The sequence below is a fragment of the Octopus bimaculoides genome, chromosome 1, assembly GCF_046866305.1.
Source record: "Octopus bimaculoides isolate indiv1 chromosome 1, ASM4686630v1, whole genome shotgun sequence".
Taxonomy (NCBI): domain Eukaryota; kingdom Metazoa; phylum Mollusca; class Cephalopoda; order Octopoda; family Octopodidae; genus Octopus; species Octopus bimaculoides.
The window spans coordinates 114382863-114403927 of NC_142928.1; the positions used below are offsets into that span (position 1 = coordinate 114382863).

Genomic DNA, 21065 nt, shown 5'->3' on the forward strand with positions numbered 1-21065 from the left:
TAAATTTGCCATTTTTGATGGGTGCAGTACACCTGGAATATACACCCCCTGATATATATGTAGTAGTAGTAATAGTAATAGTAGTAGTAGTCGGCATCTGGCAGTCTCTAGAGGCCATGGATCTGCACCCAAAGAAATTGTGTCAACTGCTGATGGTGGTGCAGCATCTATTGTGGCCGTACAGGCCCACATGGGAGTGGCAGTCATGCATACAGTGACCACATTTGAAGGAGCTTTCTGCCAGCACTACTGGTTTTTCCTCCCATTGAGTGTGCGTTTCTTTGATGGTGAGTTCTTGTTTTACTTCTGCTCACTTCATCCCCTTTTGCAGTATTTGTCTCCAGTGTGGATGATCATTTGCAACCTCCTCCCATCTCAGGATGTCCAGATCATGCAACTTCATATCCCTCTTACAGATGTCCTTAAAACAAAGATGAGGTCATCCTCCTGGTCTTGTGCTGGTGGCTAATTCCCCATGCAGGAGGTCTTTTGGGATCCTCCCATCTGGCATGCAATGTACATGACTGAGCCAGTACAGAAAACACTGCTGGAGCAGAGTGAGTATATTGGTCATCTTGAGTATGTTGGGTTTGTTGACAACTTCAGTGTTGGTAATGTAGCCAGTCCACTTGATATCCAAGATGCATTTCAAATTACTAAGGTGGAAGATGTTGAGATGCCACTCCTGTCTGGAGTCAAGGCTTCATGTCTCACTGCTGTAAATTAGCATCTTATAGACAGCAATCTTGGTGTTTGCAACCACTTTTTTGTTTTCTCAGACTCTCTTTGTGAGCCTCGTAAATGTGGAGGATGCTTGTCTGACTTACCTGATGATCTCAGGGTCCAGGGAGAGATCATTAGCAATGGTAGAGCCAGGGTAGGTGAATTCATGCTTGTTGTTGTAGTTGTTGATGGTGATGGTGGTGGGATGCTTGGCACTTTGGCCCAGTACTTTGGTCTTCTTCAGACTGATAGTCAGCCTGAATTCCTGACAGGCCTTTGAAAGTTTGTCTATGAGGTGCTGCATTTACTCCTCAGAGTGCACTGTCTGTGCTGCATCATCCGCAAACAGCATTTCTCTGATGAGTACCTGGTGCACCCAGGATTTTGCTTTCAACCTCAACAGACTAAACAGTTTACTGTCTGATCTGATGTGAAGGTAAACACCATTAGTTGATGTCCCAAATGCATGTTTCAGCTTGACTGCAAATAAGATGCCAAACAGGGTAGAAGAGAGAAGACCTTGTCAATGGTGAAGCATTCTGATCTGAAACCCCTCTGAGATACGGGGTATACCCTTTCAGGGATTTTCTGCAGTCTGTTTAGGACCATGCAGGCAAAGAACTTTGTGACGATGCTTAACAGCGAGATGCCTTGGTAATTATTGCAGTCACTTTTCTCCCCTTTGTTTTTATATAGGGTGACAATGTTACAGTCTTTCATGTCTTGTGGGACTGATCCCTCCTCCCAGCATTGACACAGTAGTTTCAGTATATGGCTAAGTAGAACTCTCCTTGCACATCTGATGATCTCTGATGGGATGCCATTCAAACCTGGTGTTTTTTTAGTGTGCAAGCCATCAATAGCTCTTCTCAGTTCTTCAACAGTTGGCAGTGTGTCCAGTTCCTCCATGATAGGTAGGTGTTCTATGGTGTCTAGCACACAGTTCGAGATGTCATTTCCCTTGGCATAGAGTTCAGAATAATATTCCACTCATCTCTTCAGCTGCTCTCTTTTGCCCTTGATAACTTCCCCTGTTCTGAATTTGAGTGGAGCTATCTTGCTCTGGCTTGGGCGAATGACTTTCTTGATGTCCTCATACATTCCATGAATGTTGCCCATATCAAACAAAAGTTGCATATCTACACAAAGTTGTAACCAGTAGTTCTTTGCACACCATCTCACATGTTGTTCCTTGCTGATCTCGAAGTTTGCACCATTGCCCTGGTGGGTTGGTGTTTGTGCTTCAGTAAGGCAGCAGGCTTCTCCTCCAAGAGGTATTGAGCTATTTCACACTCACTTTAAACCAGTCTTGTGTCATTTTCCTCCTCCTCTCAAAGGCCTTCAGTGCAGTGCTATAGATGATGTTCATGAGAGAGTCCTATCTCTGCTGAACATTGCTTTCTGGTGGGTCTGCAAGGAGAGTGTCTTCCAGTGTCTTAGGTAGCTTCTGGGTTGCAGTAGCCTTGATATGCCACTTGCTTGGAGGCTTTGCGCAGAGCATCATTTTTGGTTGGAGTTTGAGACTGCAACAAACCAAGGAATGGTCTGTGTCAGTCAGTGCTCTGAAAAGACTGTGTCAGGAGGACATTCCTCAGGTGGTTGCATCTTGTGACAATCAAATCTAGCTGGTGCCAGTCCCCTGAGTGAAGTTGATGTCAGGTGACCCTCTGTTGAACTTTGGTCTGGAAGTAGGTATTTGTGATACATAGTCCATGGAGCATGCAGAGCTCAAGCAGCCATTGCCTATTTTTATTTATGTTGCCACAACCCCATACTGACCCAGATACCCTAGCCAGGAGTTGTGATCGGCTCCCACTCTGGTGTTGTAGTCAACAAGTAGCACCAGCTGCCCTCCATTTCACATCACCTGTATTTTCCTAGAGAGCTGATTATAGAATTTATCTTTGGCATCTTGTGAGAAATAGAGAGTTGGAGCATAGGAACTGATAAGGTTGACAGGCCCATCAGAAGTATGCAATCGAAGTGAGAGTATCCACTCTGAACCATTGCTGCTGAGTTCTACCAACTTCAGCAGAGAGTTCTCCATGGCAAAGCTGACACCATACTCTCTGAATTCATCTATGCCTTTCCTTTGTCAGAAAAAGGTACACTCTCTTTCACGAAGGAAGGTAATCACACCAACACTTGTTGTGAAGTAGTGGGGGTGGTAGACAAACGCAAAGACACACGTAGATATTGTCGTCGTCGTTTAACGTCCGCTTTCCATGCTAGCATGGGTTGGACGATTTGACTGAGGACTGGTGAAACCAGATGGCTACACCAGGCTCCAATCTGATTTGGCAGAGTTTCTACAGTTGGATGCCCTTCCTAACGCCAACAACTCAGAGAGTGTAGTGGGTGCTTTTACGTGTCACCTGCACGAAGGTCAGTCAGGCGGTACTGGCAACGGCCACGCTCAAAATGGTGCATTTCATGCGCCACCCGCACAAGAGCCAGTCCAGGGGCACTGGCAACGATCTCGCTCGAAAGATTTCATGTGTCGCCCGCACATGAGCCAGTCCAGGGGCACTGGCAACGATCTCGCTCGAAAATCCCACGAAGGCCAGGCAGGCGGCACTGGCAACGGTCACGCCCAAAATAGTGCATTTCATGTGTCACCCGCACATGAGCCAGTCCAGGGGCACCGGCAACGATCTCGCTCGAAAATCCTACGACGGTTCCGCACAAGAGCCAGTCCAGGGGCACTGGCAACGATTTTGCTCGAAAGATTTCATGTGTCGCCCGCACATGAGCCAGTCCAGGGGCACCGGCAACGATCTCGCTCGAAAATCCTACGACGGCCCCGCATAAGAGCCAGTCCAGTGGCACTGGCAACGGTCTCGCTCGAAAAATTTCTTGTGTCACCCGCACATGAGCCATTCCAGGGGCACCGGCAACGATCTCGCTCGAAAGATTTCATGTGTCGCCCGCACATGAGCCAGTCCAGGGGCACCGGCAACGATCTTGCTCGAAAATCCTACGACGGCCCCGCACAAGAGCCAGTCCAGGGGCACTGTCAACGATCTCGCTCGAAAGATTTCATATATATATATATATATATATATATATATATATATATATATATATATATATATATATATATATATATATATATATATATATGTATATATATATATATATATATATATATATATATATATATATATATATGTATGTGGTTATATCATCATCATCATCATATTCGTTTAACGTCCGCTTTCCATGCTAGCATGGGTTGGACGATTTGACTGAGGACTGGTGAACCAGATGGCTACATCAGGCTCCAATCTGATTTGGCAGCGTTTCTACAGCTGGATGCCCTTCCTAACACCAACCACTCCGAGAGTGTAGTGGGTGCTTTTACGTGCCACTGGTCTGAAGGCCAGTCAGGTGGTGCTGGCAATGACCACGCTCAAAATGGTGTATTTTACGTGCCACCCGCACAGGAGCCAGTCCAGCAGCATTGGCAACGAATGTCTTTTTACGTGCTACCGGCACAAGTGCCTGGAAGGCGACGCTGGTAATGATCACGCTCAAATGGTGCTATTTACGTGCCACTAGCACAGAAGCCGGACAGCTGCTCTGGCAACGATCACGCTTGGACGGTGCTCTTAGTGCTCCACTGGTACAGGTCCCAACATGATTTCACTTTCACTTGCCCCAACAGGTCTTCGGAAACCGAATTTGGTGTTCAGTGAAGGAGACGTTGGCATGAGTGCCAGTCGTCAAATTTAGTTCGATTTCGATTTTACTTGCCTCAACAGGTCTTTGGAAGCCGAGTTTAGTGTCCAATGAAGGAAAGGTACGCATAAGTGGGCTGGCTACACCCCTGGCAGAGGCCTTGGATTATGATCTCACTTGGTGGTCAATGAGGAAACTAGAGATAGAAGAATGGTTAGTGAGAACTGTGCGAGCCATGTACAGAGACGCTGTTAGTAAGGTGAGGGTTGGCAATGAGTACAGTGAAGAATTCCGGATGGAGGTAGAGGTCCACCAAGGTTCTGTCCTCAACCCCCTCCTATTTATCATAGTCCTCCAGGCGATAACAGAGGAATTCAAGATAGGATGCCCCTGAGAGCTCCTCTATGCTGATTACCTTGCACTAATTGCTGAGTCACTCTCAGAACTAGAGGAGAAGTTTCAGGTGTGGAAGCAAAGACTAGAATCGAAGGGCCTTAGAGTGAACCTAGCTAAAACCAAAGTCCTAATAATTAGGAAGGTAGACAAAACACAAACTCCTTCAGGTAGATGGCCCTGCTCGATCTGTAGAAAAGGCGTGGGTAGGAACTCTATAAGATGCACCCAGTGCAAGCTATGGACACATAAGAGGTGCAGCAATATCAAAGGAAGGTTAACTAGGAAGTTAGTTTCCGTTTGAAGGAGATGTTCAGGAGCTATAAACACTGTAAATGTGCAGAAAACAACTTCTACCACATTCCAGGGAGAAAAATTAGAAGTAGTTGATAGCTTCCATTACCTAGGTGACCGAGTCAGTAGCAAGGGAGGGTGTGCTGAAAGTGTAGTTGTTAGAATAAGAATTGCTTGGGCAAAGTTCAGAGAGTTTTTACCTCTGCTGGTGACAAAGGGCCTCTCACTCAGAGTAAAAAGCAGATTGTATGACGCATATGTACGAACAGCCATGCTTCATGACAGTGAAACATGGGCTGTAACTGCTGAGGACATGCTTAGGCTCACAAGGAATGAAGCCAGTATACTCCGATGGATGTGTAATATCAGTGTGCATACTAGACAGAGTGTAAGTACCTTGAGAGAAAAGTTGAACCTAAGAAGCATCAGCTGTGGTGTGCAAAAGAGACGTTTGTGCTGGTATGGGCATGTGGTGAGAATGGATGAGGATAGCTGTGTGAAAAAGTGCCACACCCTAGCAGTTGAGGGAACCTTTGGAAAAGGTAGGCCCAGGAAGACCTGGGATGAGGTGGTGAGGCATGACCTTCGAACATTGGGCCTCACTGAGGCAATGACTTGTGACCGAGATCATTGGAAATATGTTGTGTGTGAGAAGACCCGGCAAGCCAAGTGAGACCTAAATCCAAGGCCTCTGCCAGGATGCGAGAGGCAAGAGAACTAATTTCGACGGATGGCACCCATGCCAACGTCGTCTCCTTCATTGGACACAGAAACTCGGCTTGCGAAGACCTGTTGAAGCAAAGGAATGCGAAATCGTGATGGCACCTGTGCTGGTGGGGCATGTAAGGACATTCGAGTGAGATCATTGCCAGTGCCGCTGGACTGGCTCCCGTGCTGGTGGAACGTAAAGGACACCATTTTGAGCATGGCCGTTGCCAGTACCGCCTAACTGGCCTTCGTGCCGGTGGCATGTAAAAGCACCCACTACACTCTCGGAGTGGTTGGCGTTAGGAAGGGCATCCAATTGTAGAAACTCTGCCAAATCAGATTGGAGCCTGGTGTAACAACCTGGATTACCAGTCCTCAGTCAAATCGTCCAACCCATGCTAGCATGGAAAGCGGACGTTAAACGATAATGATGATGATGATGATGATGATGATGATGATGATATATATATATATATATATATATATATATATATATATATATATATGTGTGTGTGTGTGTGTGTGTGTGTGTGTGTGTGTATATAGAAAAATGAAGAATAAGGCAGAATGCTAACCTGGAAGCATATTTTAATAAAGATTTCTAACCGGCTTTCATTGCGAAGCAAATTTTCAAGACGGAGAATGAAAATGTTTTTTTACAGAGAAGTACAAAATGAAGAAAATAATATATAAAAAATATAATATATATAAAAATAAATATACTAATACATTATATTGTCTTTGAACTTTTGAAGTTCAATGGTAGTTCATGTATATAACGGTTGGAAAAATAAGAATGCATTAGAAATGAGAGTTGTGTTAGGTTTAAAAAGGATTAAAAGTTTGTGTTAAGCAGGAAGTGTGGTGTCGAAACAGGGAGTGTGTGTAAGGGGAGACAAATGTTTTTAGTTGGAGTTATGAACTCTTTTTCAACAGGAAGTTTATGTCTGTTCCTAGAGAAATAAGGTCACTGAGGGGTATGTGTGTTAAGAGATGGTTGGAATTTCTCTATGAAAAGATTCTCCTTGTTGATTCTTTCTTGTGTGGAGATTCTGTCTTTACATTGATAGAAAAGGAATATAAGGAATTTAGGGTTTTTGTTTCTGGTGCAAGAGTCTATATGGCCACTGAGTGGAATTTGCCGGTATTGAGGGAGATTTGTTCTTTATGGACTGCTACTCTTCTACGCAACGGGTGGCTCGTCTGTCCGATATAGAAGTTTTGGCAACCTGCGCATGTGAGGACATAAATGAGGTTACCAGAGGAACAAGAAACATTGGTTTTGATCTTAAACTTTGTTCCTCGTTTGAAGGTAAATTCAGAGTCTTCAAGTAGGTAGGGGCAGGTACCACAATTAGGGAGATGATGTTTGCTGAATTCCATAGTGAATTGAATGCTGGGATGTATGTTGTTAAGTATGGATTTCAATTCTAGAAGATTTTCATAGGATTCCTTCCATATGATGAAACAATCATCCAAGTATCTTTTCCAGTTATCCATTAAGTAGATGTGGAAAAGGTGTCCAAATTTCTGGCATGAAATTTCAAATAGTGAAAAACCAACCAACCCCAAAATACTTCCATACATCTCCACCCACAACTCCAAAACATCGAAGCATTTGTCTCCTCTTACACACACTTCCTGTTTTGACACCACACTTCCTGCTTAACACAAACTTTTAACCCTTTTTAAACCTAACACAACTCTCAATTCTAATGCATCCTTATTTTTCCAACCATTATATACATGATCTGCCATTGAACTTCAAAAGACAATATAATGTATTGGTATAGTTATTTTTATATATATTTTTTTTTTATATATTATTTTCTTCATTTTGTACTTCTTTGTAAAAAACATTTTCATTCTCCTTCTTGAAAATTTGCTTCGCAATGAAAGCCGGTTAGAAATCTTTATTAAAATATGCTTCCAGTTTAGCATTCTGCCTTATTCTTCATTTTCCTATTATTTCTCCACGTGCGGTTAACACAACCCCACTATTTACTGACTTATATATATATATATATATATATATATATATATATATATATATATATATATATATATATATATATATATATATATATATATTATCTTAATATATAAAGCTGAAGTTGTGTGTCTGTGTGAAGCCTTTTTAAAAGTGTATAGAAATCCACATTTTCCACTTTTTCGTAAAAATTTTTTACATCAATGGAATTTTCTCAATCTGAACTTTCCAGTGCAGTAATTAGATTTTTTAAATTCCGTTTACTTTGTGTAATTTAAGGGAGATTTGGCTGTTGTTTCTAGCAACTTTTATATTTCTTGCCTTCTACCTGGAACGGTGTTCTTACACACGTACTCAACATATAATATAGAGAGTAAGAGTAAAAGAGTGAGAGAGAGAAAGTGATACATACAAAGTCATAGATTAAACTTTCCTCTGAATATTCTTTACCTATTTTTCATAACATTGTTACGTAAAAACACACACAACTACACATACGTGATCTGTGACAAAAACATACACATTGCTCTCGTTCTCTATTCATTTCTCACCCTCTTCTTCTCTCGCTTCCTCAAACGCATACACGTGCAAGTAAACACAATCATTCACAAAAATATAACTCATGTTGGAAGGTCATAACTTTCTGAAAAATGAATATTTATTTATGAAATTTTCTATGCGTATATTATTTAATATGTAGATTCCGAATATACAAATATTTTCGGTGAAAGTGTTTTGGAAGTGGGGTGGGGGACAATTTTCGGAAATTCCAATTAAATTCCTTTTAACTTCCAGGAAAATGAATATTTTTTCGTGAAATTTTCTACAAATATACCTTGATGTATGTACATTTCAAGCATGTAGGAATTTTGAAGGAAACAACTGCAGGTTATTTTTGAGAAGTGTTCCCCACTCGGTGGTGTTTCGGAGCAAGTCGTCCATATTTGTTTCATTTTTTTCTATTATGTGCAAATGTGCATTTCGTATATTTCTAATGAAGTAATAGGCAATGAAGAGAAGCCGTCATCAGAAAACTTTTAACTACCTCTATTCCTTTCTCCCCCTCTCTCTACCTCTTTCTCTCTCGCTCTCTCAAACTCATACACATGCAAGTACACAATCATTCAGTAAAATATAACTCATGTTCGTCAATGTTTTGTAAATATACCACAATTTTCACTAGGGTGTTGGGGTTAGGGTTTAGGGTTAGGGTTTAGTGTTATGGTTACGGTTAGGATTAGTGTTACGGTTACGGTTTTAGGGTCAGTGTTAGGGTTTTACAGTTAGGGTTAGGGTTTAGGGTTAGTGTTAGGGTTAGTGTTAGGATTAGGTTTAGGATTAGTGTTGGGTAATCGTGCGGGTGTTAATCTCAAAAATTACAGATATGTGAAAAGTACCGATCCTGCCATCTATTATAACTTTTGTTGTTCTGTTTAATATATACATAGATTATGCCTCCAAAGAAGAGAGTTTGCTGGGGAAAGACAGCAACCGGTTAAAAATGACAGCCACAGACTGCAGCAATTCACCACATTCCAGTAGCTACTTTGAACATAATGCAAAATGGTGCATCAACACCTTCTGCCCAATCTGATAGAATTCTGGCAAAACTGTTTAGCAACAGATCGCCAGCAATTGCTTCATCACAAATTGCCATCCTAGCTCCTGTGAAAAGGGATTACCCTGCTATGTATAATCAGGGCAGCGCAAAAAGTTGTTTTGCACAAGCATTTCTATAGCGAATTAGACGGCTGAAATTTACGTATGCTTAATAATTTTACGCAAAACAGCCTTCAGACTTTCCCTATTAATTTCATCGTCTTTTGAATTATGAACATATTTACATCATAAGGGTTTTTTCGTTGTAAGACTTTCTTTTTTAGTTGATTTTCACCTAGCAAGACTTATCGTAGATGGCATAATAAGTCACACCCGGACAAGGTCGGGTTATACTGCTAGTCTTAATATATAAAGCTGAAGTTGTGTGTCTGTGTGAAGTCTTTTTAAAAGTTTATAGAAATCCACATTTTCCACTTTTTCGTAAAATTTTTACATCAATGGAATTTTCTCGATGTGAACTTTCCAGTGCAGTAATTAGATTTTTAAAATTCCGTTTACTTTGTGTGATTTAAGGGAGATTTGGCTGTTGTTTCTAGCAACTTTTATATTTCATCCCTTCTACCTGGAACGCCATTCTTACACACGTGCTTAACATAAAAATATAGAGAGTAAGAATAAAAGAGGGAGAGAGAGAGAAAGTGATACATACAACGTCATAGATTAAACTTTCATCTCAGTATTCTTTACCTATTTTTCATAATATAGATACGTAAAAACACACACAACCACACATACATGACCTGTGACAACAACATACACATTGCTCTCAACCTCTATTCATTTCTCCCCCTCTTCCTCTCTCGCTCTCTCAAACGTATACACGTGCAAGTAAACACAAACATTCTCATTGTGATATATTTACAAAACATTGATGGCATAACTACAGAGTTGTATCCCCCAACTTTGGAAGGTCATAACTTTCATAAAAATGAATATTTATTTATGAAATTTTCTATGCATATATTATTTATTATGTAGATTCCAAATATACAAAAATTTCCGGTGAAAGTGTTTTGGAAGGGGGTGGGGTACAATATTCGGAAATTCCACTTAAATTCCTCTTAACTTCCAGGAAAATGAATATTTTTTCATGAAATTTTGTACAAATGTATCTTGATGTATGGACATTTCAAGCATGTAGGAATTTTGAAGGAAACAACTGCAGGTTATTTTTGAGAAGTGTTCCCTCCTCGGTGGTGTTTCGGAGCAATTCATCCATATTTGTTTCATTTTTCTCTATTATGTGCTTATGTGCATCCTTAGATTTCTAATGAAGTAATAGGCAGTGAAGAGAAGCAGTCATAAGAAAACTTTTAACTACCCCTATTCCTTTCTCTCCCCCTCTCTACCCCTTCCTCTCTCACTCACTCAAAAGCATACACGTGCAAGTACACAATCATTCAGTAAAATATAACTCATGTTTGTCAATGTTTTGTAAATTTACCACGATTTTCACTAGGGTGTTAGGGTTAGGGTTTTAGGGTCAGGGTTAGGGTTTAGGATTAATGTTATGGTTACGTTTTTTAGGGTTTAGGGTTTGGATTAGGTTTAGGATTAGGGTCGGGTAATCGTGCGGGTGTTAATCTCAAAAATTACAGATATGTGAATAGTACCAACCCTGCCATCTATTATAACTTTTGTTGTTCTGTTTAATATATACATAGATTATGCCTCCAAAGAAGAGAGTTTGCTGTTGAAAGACAGCAACCGGTTTAAAATGACAGCCACAGACTGCAACAATTCAACATTCCAGTAGCTACTTTGAACATAATGCAAAATGGTGCATCAACACCTTCTGCCCAATCTGATAGAATTCTGGCAAAACTGTTTAGCAACAGATCACCAGCAATTGCTTCAGCACAAATTGCCATCCTAGCTCCTGTGAAAAGGGATTACCCTGCTATGTATAATCAGGGCAGCGCAAAAAGTTGTTTTGCACAAGCATTTCTATAGCGAATTAAACGGCTGAAATTTACGTATGCTTAATAATTTTACGCAAAACAGCCTTCAGACTTTCCCTATTAATTTCATTGTCTTTTGAATTATGAACATATTTACATCATAAGGGTTTTTTCGTTGTAAGGCTTTCTTTTTTAGTTGATTTTCAGCTAGCAAGACTTATCGTAGATGGCATAATAAGTCACACCTGGACAAGGTCGGGTTATACTGCTTGTATATAATAAAGCTGAAGATGTGTGTCTGTGTGAAGCCGTTTTAAAAGTTTATAAAAATCCACATTTTCCACTTTTTTGTAAAAATTTTTACATCAATTGAATTTTTTGAATGTGAACTTTCCAGTGCTGTAATTCGATTTTTAAAATTCTGTTTACTTTTTGTGATTTAAGGGAGATTTGGCTATTGCTTCTAGCAACTTTTATATTTCGTCCCTTCTACCTGTACCGGCGTTCATCAATCACGCGCTCAACATGTAATATAGAGAGCAAGAGTAGAAGAGAGAGAGAGGGAGAGAAAGTGATACATACAAAGTCTTCTTTCTTCTTCCTCTCTCCCATTTAATAGTTTTCTTGTATCCCTCTACCTCTAACATATTTTCCATAACATAGAAACGTAAAAACACACACAACCACACATACGTGATCTGTAACAACAACATACACATAAACACATACACACATCAACATTATAGATATAAAATTTAGTTTCTGTATCTTTCTTATATAAACACGCACACGCATTGCTATTTATAACTGTCTTCCGTTCTCCCTTCCTCTCTTTCTCTCTCTTCATTGCTCCCGTTCTCTATTCTTTTCTCCCTCTCTCTCGCTCTCTCAAACTTTCCCTATTAATTTCATCGTTTTTTGAATTATGAACATATTTACATCATAAGGGTTTTTTCGTTGTAAGGCTTTCTTTTTTAGTTGATTTTCACCTAGCAACACTTATTGTAGATGGCGTCATAATTCACACCTGGACAACATCGGGTTATACTGCTAGTATATATATATATATATATATATATATATATATATATGTATGTATGTATATATAAAAGAGACCACTAAGTGGCATGCTAATGTGCTAGAAGAAGATCACTTTCAGAGCACCCTCCTCCGCTACTAACTTGGTCACCTAGATATAGTTCTGATATAGATTATGGTTGTAAACCCTAATCTATGTTCCAATGAGTGGTCTAGCTAAGAAATTATTTATGACCACTGCAATCCTATCAGCCCTATAGTATTTTATCTCTTTATCTCTTTTTCTACTTTATGGGTTTATTTCTTATTTCTCTTTTTCTTTACTTCTTTTATTTAATTTTTTTATTTCTTCTGTTACTTTATTCGAATTCTTTTATTTCTTTTGTTACTTTATTCCAATTTTGCTAAATCTTATTTATATATGTATCTAACTTTATTATCCGTATTTTTACTTATATTACTCTCGATTTGACTTCTATTACTTTTATATTTTATTTCTGATTTTATATTGTTTTATCCTTTAACTTTTATTTTATTTTTGAGCTTCTCTTTCTATCTTATATATGCTAGTTAAATATAATCCAATCTATTTATCATTCACTCTATGCTGAATTGTGGTACAGTATGGGCAGATTTCTTAAATCCAGCAAACATTTATGCAGATATAACAGTTTAAAGGATAAGCCTATTATAATGGATAATACTAAGTGGACTTTTTCTTTTTCTCTCTCTTTTCCTTTTTCTCTCCCTTTTTCTTTTTTTCTTTGTGATGTAATCTTGGGACTGAAAATGTTTGCAGCTGAAGATAGCTTTAAACCATCCTTTATATCAACAAGGGTCCATTTCTTTAACTAAATGTTGGTGCTCCATCATGGCCACACTCAAATGACTGAAACAAATTACAATAATATAGTAATATATATATACATGTGTGTGTATGGATTTCGTACACGGAAACTGAAAGAAGACTGTCCTATATATGTGTATATTTGTATGTGTGTGTGTCTGTATTTGTCCCCCCATCATTGCTTGACAACCAATGTTGCTATGTTTATATTCCTATAATTTAGCCGTTTGGCAAAAGATACTGATAGAATAAGTACTAGGCTTACAAAGAATAAATCCTATGGTCAATTTGTTTGACTAACGGCGGAGCTCCAGCATGACAGCAGTCACATGATTGAAACAAGTAAAACAAAAACAAAAAAACTATGCCATTTTAATCCCGAGCAAGGCCGGGTGTCTCTGCTAGTATACTATAAAGTATACTATATGTTTTTATATGTCAGTATCGTGTTCTACAGCATTAGCAATGCCTCTTACATTATTTCGTTTAAGTCATTTCTACAGAGATTCTATAGAAATTAAAGCCAGCACTGATGTTTGCTGCAACTCATTCTTTATTTACATCTAACGTCTTGATATGAAACACAGTAGCAAAAATCAGTGCTGGCTGTAATTTCTATAGAATATCTGTAGAATATCTATAGAATATCTGAAGAATAATGTAAGAAGTACTGCTAACGCTGTAGAACATGGTATTAACTTAGGAAAACATTTAACATACTTTATAGTATGTTATGTATACATATCAGCTCCAGGAATGTTTAATAGTAAATGGTATATCCAATAACTTAACACCGCTGTATGCGGTGACTCTATAACCAATGTATTTGGAGGCAAGAATGGGTGCTGATGAAGGGCAATAACCCCCAAAATATGGCATACACACTCATTACCCAATCTTATCTGCGATCTCATTGTTTGTTTACATCTGACGTCTTGATACAAAACGTTGTAGCAAAAATCATTGTTGGCTATAATTTCTATAGAACATCTGTAGAAATAACTTTAACAAAATAATGTTAGAAACACTGCTAACGCTGTAGAACATGGTACTGACTTATAAAAACAACTAGCATACTTCATAGTATATTACGTTCCACATACCTACAAATCATTTATGTTTACAATTCCAAGAATGTGTTTAATATGTAAATTGATATATCGAATCTATCCAACCCATGAAACAGATATGAAATGATGTTAAAGATGATGACAACAGTGGCAGTAATGTACAGGTGACATCATGGCTCTATGTTCACTTTGCAACCATTTGGTTTTGAGTTCAGTCCTACTATGTAGACCCTTGGTTGTCTTCTATTTATTTCAAAGTGACAAATACTCTATAAGTGAAATTTAGTAGGGGTGTGTGTGTGTGTGTGCTTTTGTGTCCAAATTTGGTTTATGCCCACATCACTTAGCAAGTGATGCTGTTTGCTGTTTGTTCACGATATGTAATGTTCAGTAAATAAAATTTGATTAAAAGAAGCACTAAACTTCAATATATTTAATTATTGAGGATATGATTAACTAGACCCTTGAAGGCAGTGTCTCACTTGCATGTAGTTCAATGACTGAAACTAGTCACAATTTGCATGTGAGAAAATAATCCAGTAAATGACATAATGTTGTTCAATCTACTGAATAAATTATCCTAATCAGCAATAGCAACAAAAACAATTGTCCTAGTCATGCTTAATATCCTTACCTGTATTATCATTATTCTTATCACCAATGTAACTTTTTTGTAATTGTAAGATTATCTTTGCTTGGCAGGACTTTTTTCTGTGATCATGCGAGATTTAGCTACAATGTCAGGAACAGGACCCAAATGGATTATTTTGGATGGAGACATTGATCCCATGTGGATAGAATCTCTAAATACAGTTATGGATGACAATAAAATTCTCACTCTGGCCAGTAATGAAAGAATTCCACTGACTCCATCTATGCGTCTACTGTTTGAAATTAGTCATCTGAAAACAGCAACACCTGCAACAGTTTCCAGGGCAGGAATCCTTTATATTAACCCTCAGGATCTTGGCTGGAATCCGTAAGTAAATCTTGACTCCTATGATTTTACATTAATCTACAAATTCACTAGCAGTCAAATACAACTGTTTTTGCTGAAACAATTTTAGTACCATTGAAATTGACTCACTCATAGTGCTAGAAGTTAGATTTTCAATAAAGATAAGTATTTATTTGTTCCCAAAGGAAACATAAATAAATCACTTAAAATGTTATATAAATAGAAACACAGAGTTGACAAAGCCAAAGTTAATCATATCAAATTTCTTTACTTATTCATTGCAATTTATTAATTGGCTAAAAAATATAGCCTATAAATTCCAATTCATTTGGAATAAGCCCATAAACTCATAACAGATGAACTTTAGACAAGTACTTTCACTGTGAGCTAGCTATTGAGCTGGTCTGCAGAAAAGGGACTTCCAGTTAGGCAATAAGCACGACTCAGGTTTAAATGGCTGATCATAACTCTCCCTCACAGTGTAGATGATTGAAGCCAGATAAATGATACTTTGACACACTCTTGTTTGTGATTATTTTTATGTAAAGCTTAACAAAAGAAATAGAATATGCACAAGTATGGCAAGGGAGAGCACCATCTCACTGAAGTTCCCATAATTCTGATCAAAACAAACCAAAGTATGGTCCGCACAAGTTGAAGCACAGATCAACATCAAGAAGATCACCCCAAACCTGACAAAATATTTATATGCAAAAGCAGCACTGGATGAGGACACAGCAACAAGAGTGCTAGACATCCTAACCTAACCACTGGCTACGCACAAATACGCCACTTTAAAAGAGAGACTTGTGGAAACTTTCTGGCCTAGCAACCAGGAAGCAGCAAACTGATGGACTAGATGCTGGCATTAGTGCCCCCTGGTGAGTCACCTTGTTTTTTGTGTAGTGAGATATTTCTCTAGAAATTGCTGCCCCAGGTTCAGTCCCTCATAATTCAGACTGAGATAAAAGGACCTATGGCAGTTAGCAAAAGTGATTGACAAGCAATATTTGTCTAGCAGGGTTACGATCAAGGTTGGCCCTGAAACATGAAGTTATACAAGATTACCTGTGTTTTTATCACATGAAATTTGGGACAAGAAGGCTACCGAGTGTAAGTAACCAGGTAGCTTCAAGAGCTAGCCACCGTTAAACACCCTGGCAAACACAATCAACTGCTCCTGTATGTCCACAATTGGAGTTCCAAATGAAGATTCCTAATCAACACAGTTGCAGAAGTCAGCATGATCCAAGTATCTGCAAGAGACCTCTTGTACAGAAAGCAAGGCCAACCTTTAACAGCTGCACAATCAAAGCATATGGATGTTGCATTCTCTCCCTTCACACCAGCTCACAAGCATACACATGGGCATTCTCCATCGTTGATGTCTATCAGAGTAGACTTTGAGCATACTCACTGCTGGTTGATCTTCAGGAGAGATGACTTGTCAACTACAACACATATACCTACATTACCTCTAGTAACATCTGCACATGCCACCCCCCACATAGCAGTCATCTCTCAGACGAAGAACAAATTCTTGACTGTCCTTGTGAGCCACCTGAATCTCACTACACCAGCGTTCTCCAAACCCACAACCTGCGATGGACTGAAACACCACATCCCCACTATTGGCCCTCCAATGCACAGCTGCACACATTGTCTACCACCAGATAAACTTGATATTGCGAGGGCTGAGTTCAACAATATGGAAGTTTTGGGCATCATTCATTGACCAAGCAGTCTTTGATCATCACCTGTACATGTGGCATCAAAACCTAATGGAAGTTGCAACCTAGTGGAGATTATCATTGTCTCAACGCAAACACAATACCTGACTGCTACTCCACCATTCTGCACATACAGGACTTCTCAGTTCAGTTAGCTGGGTGCTCAGTTTTCTCCTAGGTCAAACTCATCCTCAGAAAAGGAACTACAAGCCACCCATCTCAGTGTCCACCACTTTTGCTATTTTCTTGAAGGTTGCACTTTCATAGTGTTCACAGACCACAAACCACTCACCTTTGCTATGAGCAATCTCTCAGACCCATGGTCTGCATGTCAATATTGACAGTTATTGACCATTTCTGAGTACATTACAGACATTTAACACTTAAATGGGAAAAAGCAACCTAGTTTCTGATGCACTCTCTTGAGCCCTTATCTAATCTGACACCTACTTAGCTTCCAAGTCTTGATTATGAGGGTATGGCTGCAGTTCAACAAACAGATGATAAGGTCTGAACTTACTGCACTGTCATCACCTCCCTACCTTGCAGGATGTGTACTTTAGCTCCAATCGAATAACCCTATTTTGTGATATATACACTGGGAAACCATGACCAATTATCCCAGTAGCCAGGTGTTGGAAAGTTTTTGATGTCATTCATTGGATCTCACACCTGGGTACCAGAGCCATACAGCACATGAGGTCAAGCAAATTCATCTGGCATGGTATGGCCAAGCAAATTGAAGAGTTGGCCAAAACCTGTTTCCCCTGCTAACAAGCTAAAATCCATCAGCATGCCAAAACACCTCTTGGCAGCTATGAATCCCCACAGGCCCATTTCAGTCATGTCAACATTGACCTCATTGGTCCCCTACTACCTTTGCAAGGTTGCTCATACTTACTAGCCATGGTGGACCACTTCACTCATTGGCCTGAGGCTATGCCTCTCTGCAGCAAGAAATCACCCATGCCTAGGTTGCCCATTTTGGTGTCCCAGACATCAGCATAAACCAACCATTGGCCTCAGTTCACCTCAAAACTGTGGAATGACATATGAATTCTTTGGCATCACAATGAAACATACAACAACCTACCATACCCAAACCAACAGCTTAGTGGAGAGATTTCACTGCTGCTTGAAGGAATCCCTCACAACGAGACTTAACAGGCTCAGCTGGATTGACCAACTTTCATGGGTGATGCTAGGATATGGTGCCCCACTTATGGTGCTGGGGGAGTTCATTCTAAACACAAAGTCAGACTCAAATGTCAAAAGATATCTTGAGCAACTGAGAGATAGCATGAGTCAGTTACACATGGTACACCTAGGTCATCCGTACCAAATGACCACAGCAAAGTCCGTATTTGTTCATTGTGATGCATAATGAAAACCCCTTCAGTCACCTTATGATGGCCCATATGAAGTGATTCATTCAGGAGACAAATCATTGCAGCTCCTGATTGGTGAATGACAGGTCACAGTTTCCATCAATAGATTAAACCCAGCCCATCTTGATATTGACAGTCCCATTTAAGTAGCTCAGTCACCATAGGCAAGTCACACTGACCCCTGACAATGAACAGTTGCCAAAGAGCCAAGTGATTACATGTATAGGTAGGGTGGTAAAAACACCTTTGTTCCAACAACAGTCAACAGTTCTGAGGGTGGGAGGCTATGTATGGCACTGCCCATGAACTCATAACAGATAAACTGTAGACAAGGATCTTCATTGTGGGCTAGCTATCAATCTGGTCCACAGAGAAGGGACTTCCAGCCAACAAGATTTTAGCTTAACCCCTTTGTTACCAACCCGGCTGAAACCAACTCTGGCTCTTTAATATAAATGTCTTGTTTTCATAAGTTTTGAATTCAAATCTTCCACCAAATCTTAGTCACAATTCATGCTCCTAACACTAGCTTAATGATAATGAAGTTATTTTACTGAATTCTTTGTTATATTTTAAATAATTGAAAGAAACACAGAGCATCTCAAAATAAATACAGTAACGAAAGGGTTAAATGGTCAATCGTACTCTCCCTTACAGTGTAGATGATTGAAGTGAAATAAACGATACTTCGACATACCCTTGTTTGTGATTATGTTTTAACGTGTGGCTTAACAAAAGCTATAAAGCTTTTTCTAAACATATTTAAAAAACATAATTATTGTAGGTAATAGGTCAGTAAAGTATGGATAAGGATGAGTTAAACAAAAGCTGATATAGGAGAGTCTTTTGGAAGAGTATGTTAGGCAGAGAGGATAATGTGAAGGGGGAAATATTGATAGTTGTGAGTAACCAGAGTCACATAGAATAGTAGGAAAGAATGGTAATGATGAGTTAAACACAGATAGATATAATAGTATTTACAGTGTTTACCAACATATTCAAGCAGTGAAGGAAAATAAATATATAATCTGATTCAAGATAAAATGTAATCCTAAAAGCTGTTTATCATCTTTGCAATATAACCTCATCTTTCCAATACTAAAATTTAAATTCTGTTTCTGTGCTCCATGATTTGAAACTAAACAATTTACTGTGATGGTAAAATGTTTCCATAAGCCTAAAAAATGTGATGCATATCTGTGACAGAACCCTTAAAATAGATAAATTTTGTTATGTATTATATCAATACAGTAGATAAATATACCCCTATTGTTGGACAACAAAGAAATTGAAAATAACACATGCAGCAGACACAAACATAATTATAGGGAAACAAACACACACACACACCTACACATGAACACATATACTGACATGCACACACATGCATGTGCACTCACACACACACATGCACACTTTTCTAAAAAAAAAATGAACATATTTACTGAATAGAGACACCACATATAATCTTTCTTCATTTAAATTTTATATTTTTTGTCTTACATAAATTTTATATTTTTTGTCTTATTTTTTGCCTTATTGGTTTCAAATTTTGACACAAAACCAGCAATTTTGGAGGAAGGAGTAAGTTAATTACATTGACCCCAGTGAAAGGTTGAAAGGCAAAGTTGATCTTGGTGGAATCTGAACTCAGTGCATAAAGATGGACAAAATACCACTAAGCACTTTGCTTGGCGGGCTAACAATTCTGAAAACTCACAGCATTATTGTCTTATAAATATTTAGTGTAGTTTGTTTTGCATAGATATCAATCTCTTTTTCTCTTTCTCTCTCTTTATATATGTGTGTATGTGTATGTATATATATATATATATATATATATATATATATATATACACACACACACTCATATATATGTATATCCCTGGGCAGATGGCAGTTGCCCATGCAGCATGTTTCCCCTCGCCACTGCCACCAGTATTATCCAAAGGAAGGGTGGAGGCCAATATGACTTGACACTAGTGGAGTTGCAAGAGTTGTCCGAATGAGGTTGTCTACAGCATCAAACTGCCTTAGGGACTCTGGCTCTGGATTTATTCAGGTTTACTTCCGAAGCCTTTCTCACAAGGCAATGGAGTTGGTTTTTTTTCCTGCTGCTAACCTAAGCAAGTAAGGGCTTAATAAGCAGCACAGCTAATAATAAGAGTTTTTTATTTGGATGGTTGTTGACTCTTCAGAATTCATCCACCCTTTGACAGATCTTGTAATTAATCCTTCAGGTTGACCAAATAGCAAAAAAACACCTTCCTCACAAAGCAAGCTCTGTGGGGTTGCCAGTTTATTTGCAGACAGTCTAACACTTGTATTTGGTGGTTCAAAAAAAAACAGAGAGGGTCTACAAGAGAGGGGTACAGAGAGGGAACACAACAGACTTTGGTAGTAGTTCCGTTATAGTAGCTGAAAGGCTTAAATATATTGAAGGGTAGTGTGGGAGTTACTGCTGCTTATTACTAGTGTTGTTATTTTATTTTTATTTTCGAGCTGCTAGTCACACAAGCTGTTTGGCTGGTCTAGTGGTGGTTAGGGAACAGGTGGGAGGGGTTATGGGAAGAATGGAAGAAAGCTGGGACATATAGGAATCTAGGCAATGAATTAAAAACCAGAATGTTTTCTTCAATCACTGGTCTAGCTAGAACCAGCTTTAGATATATATGTATATAAATACATTGCTATATTAAAAGCAGAATGAATCTAATGGAGGAA

The 21065-nt window shown here is 39.0% G+C and overlaps 1 protein-coding gene across 1 annotated transcript in view; it reads left to right on the forward strand.

The window, feature by feature from the left end:
- LOC106876453 (dynein beta chain, ciliary) overlaps window positions 1–21065 on the forward strand; it is an 855334-nt gene that overhangs the window by 539306 nt on the left and 294963 nt on the right. Inside the window, exon 34 of the mRNA XM_089350837.1 lies at window positions 14968–15244. Coding sequence (XP_089206963.1) covers window positions 14968–15244 — 277 coding nt within the window. The remainder of the gene's footprint in view (window positions 1–14967; window positions 15245–21065) is intronic.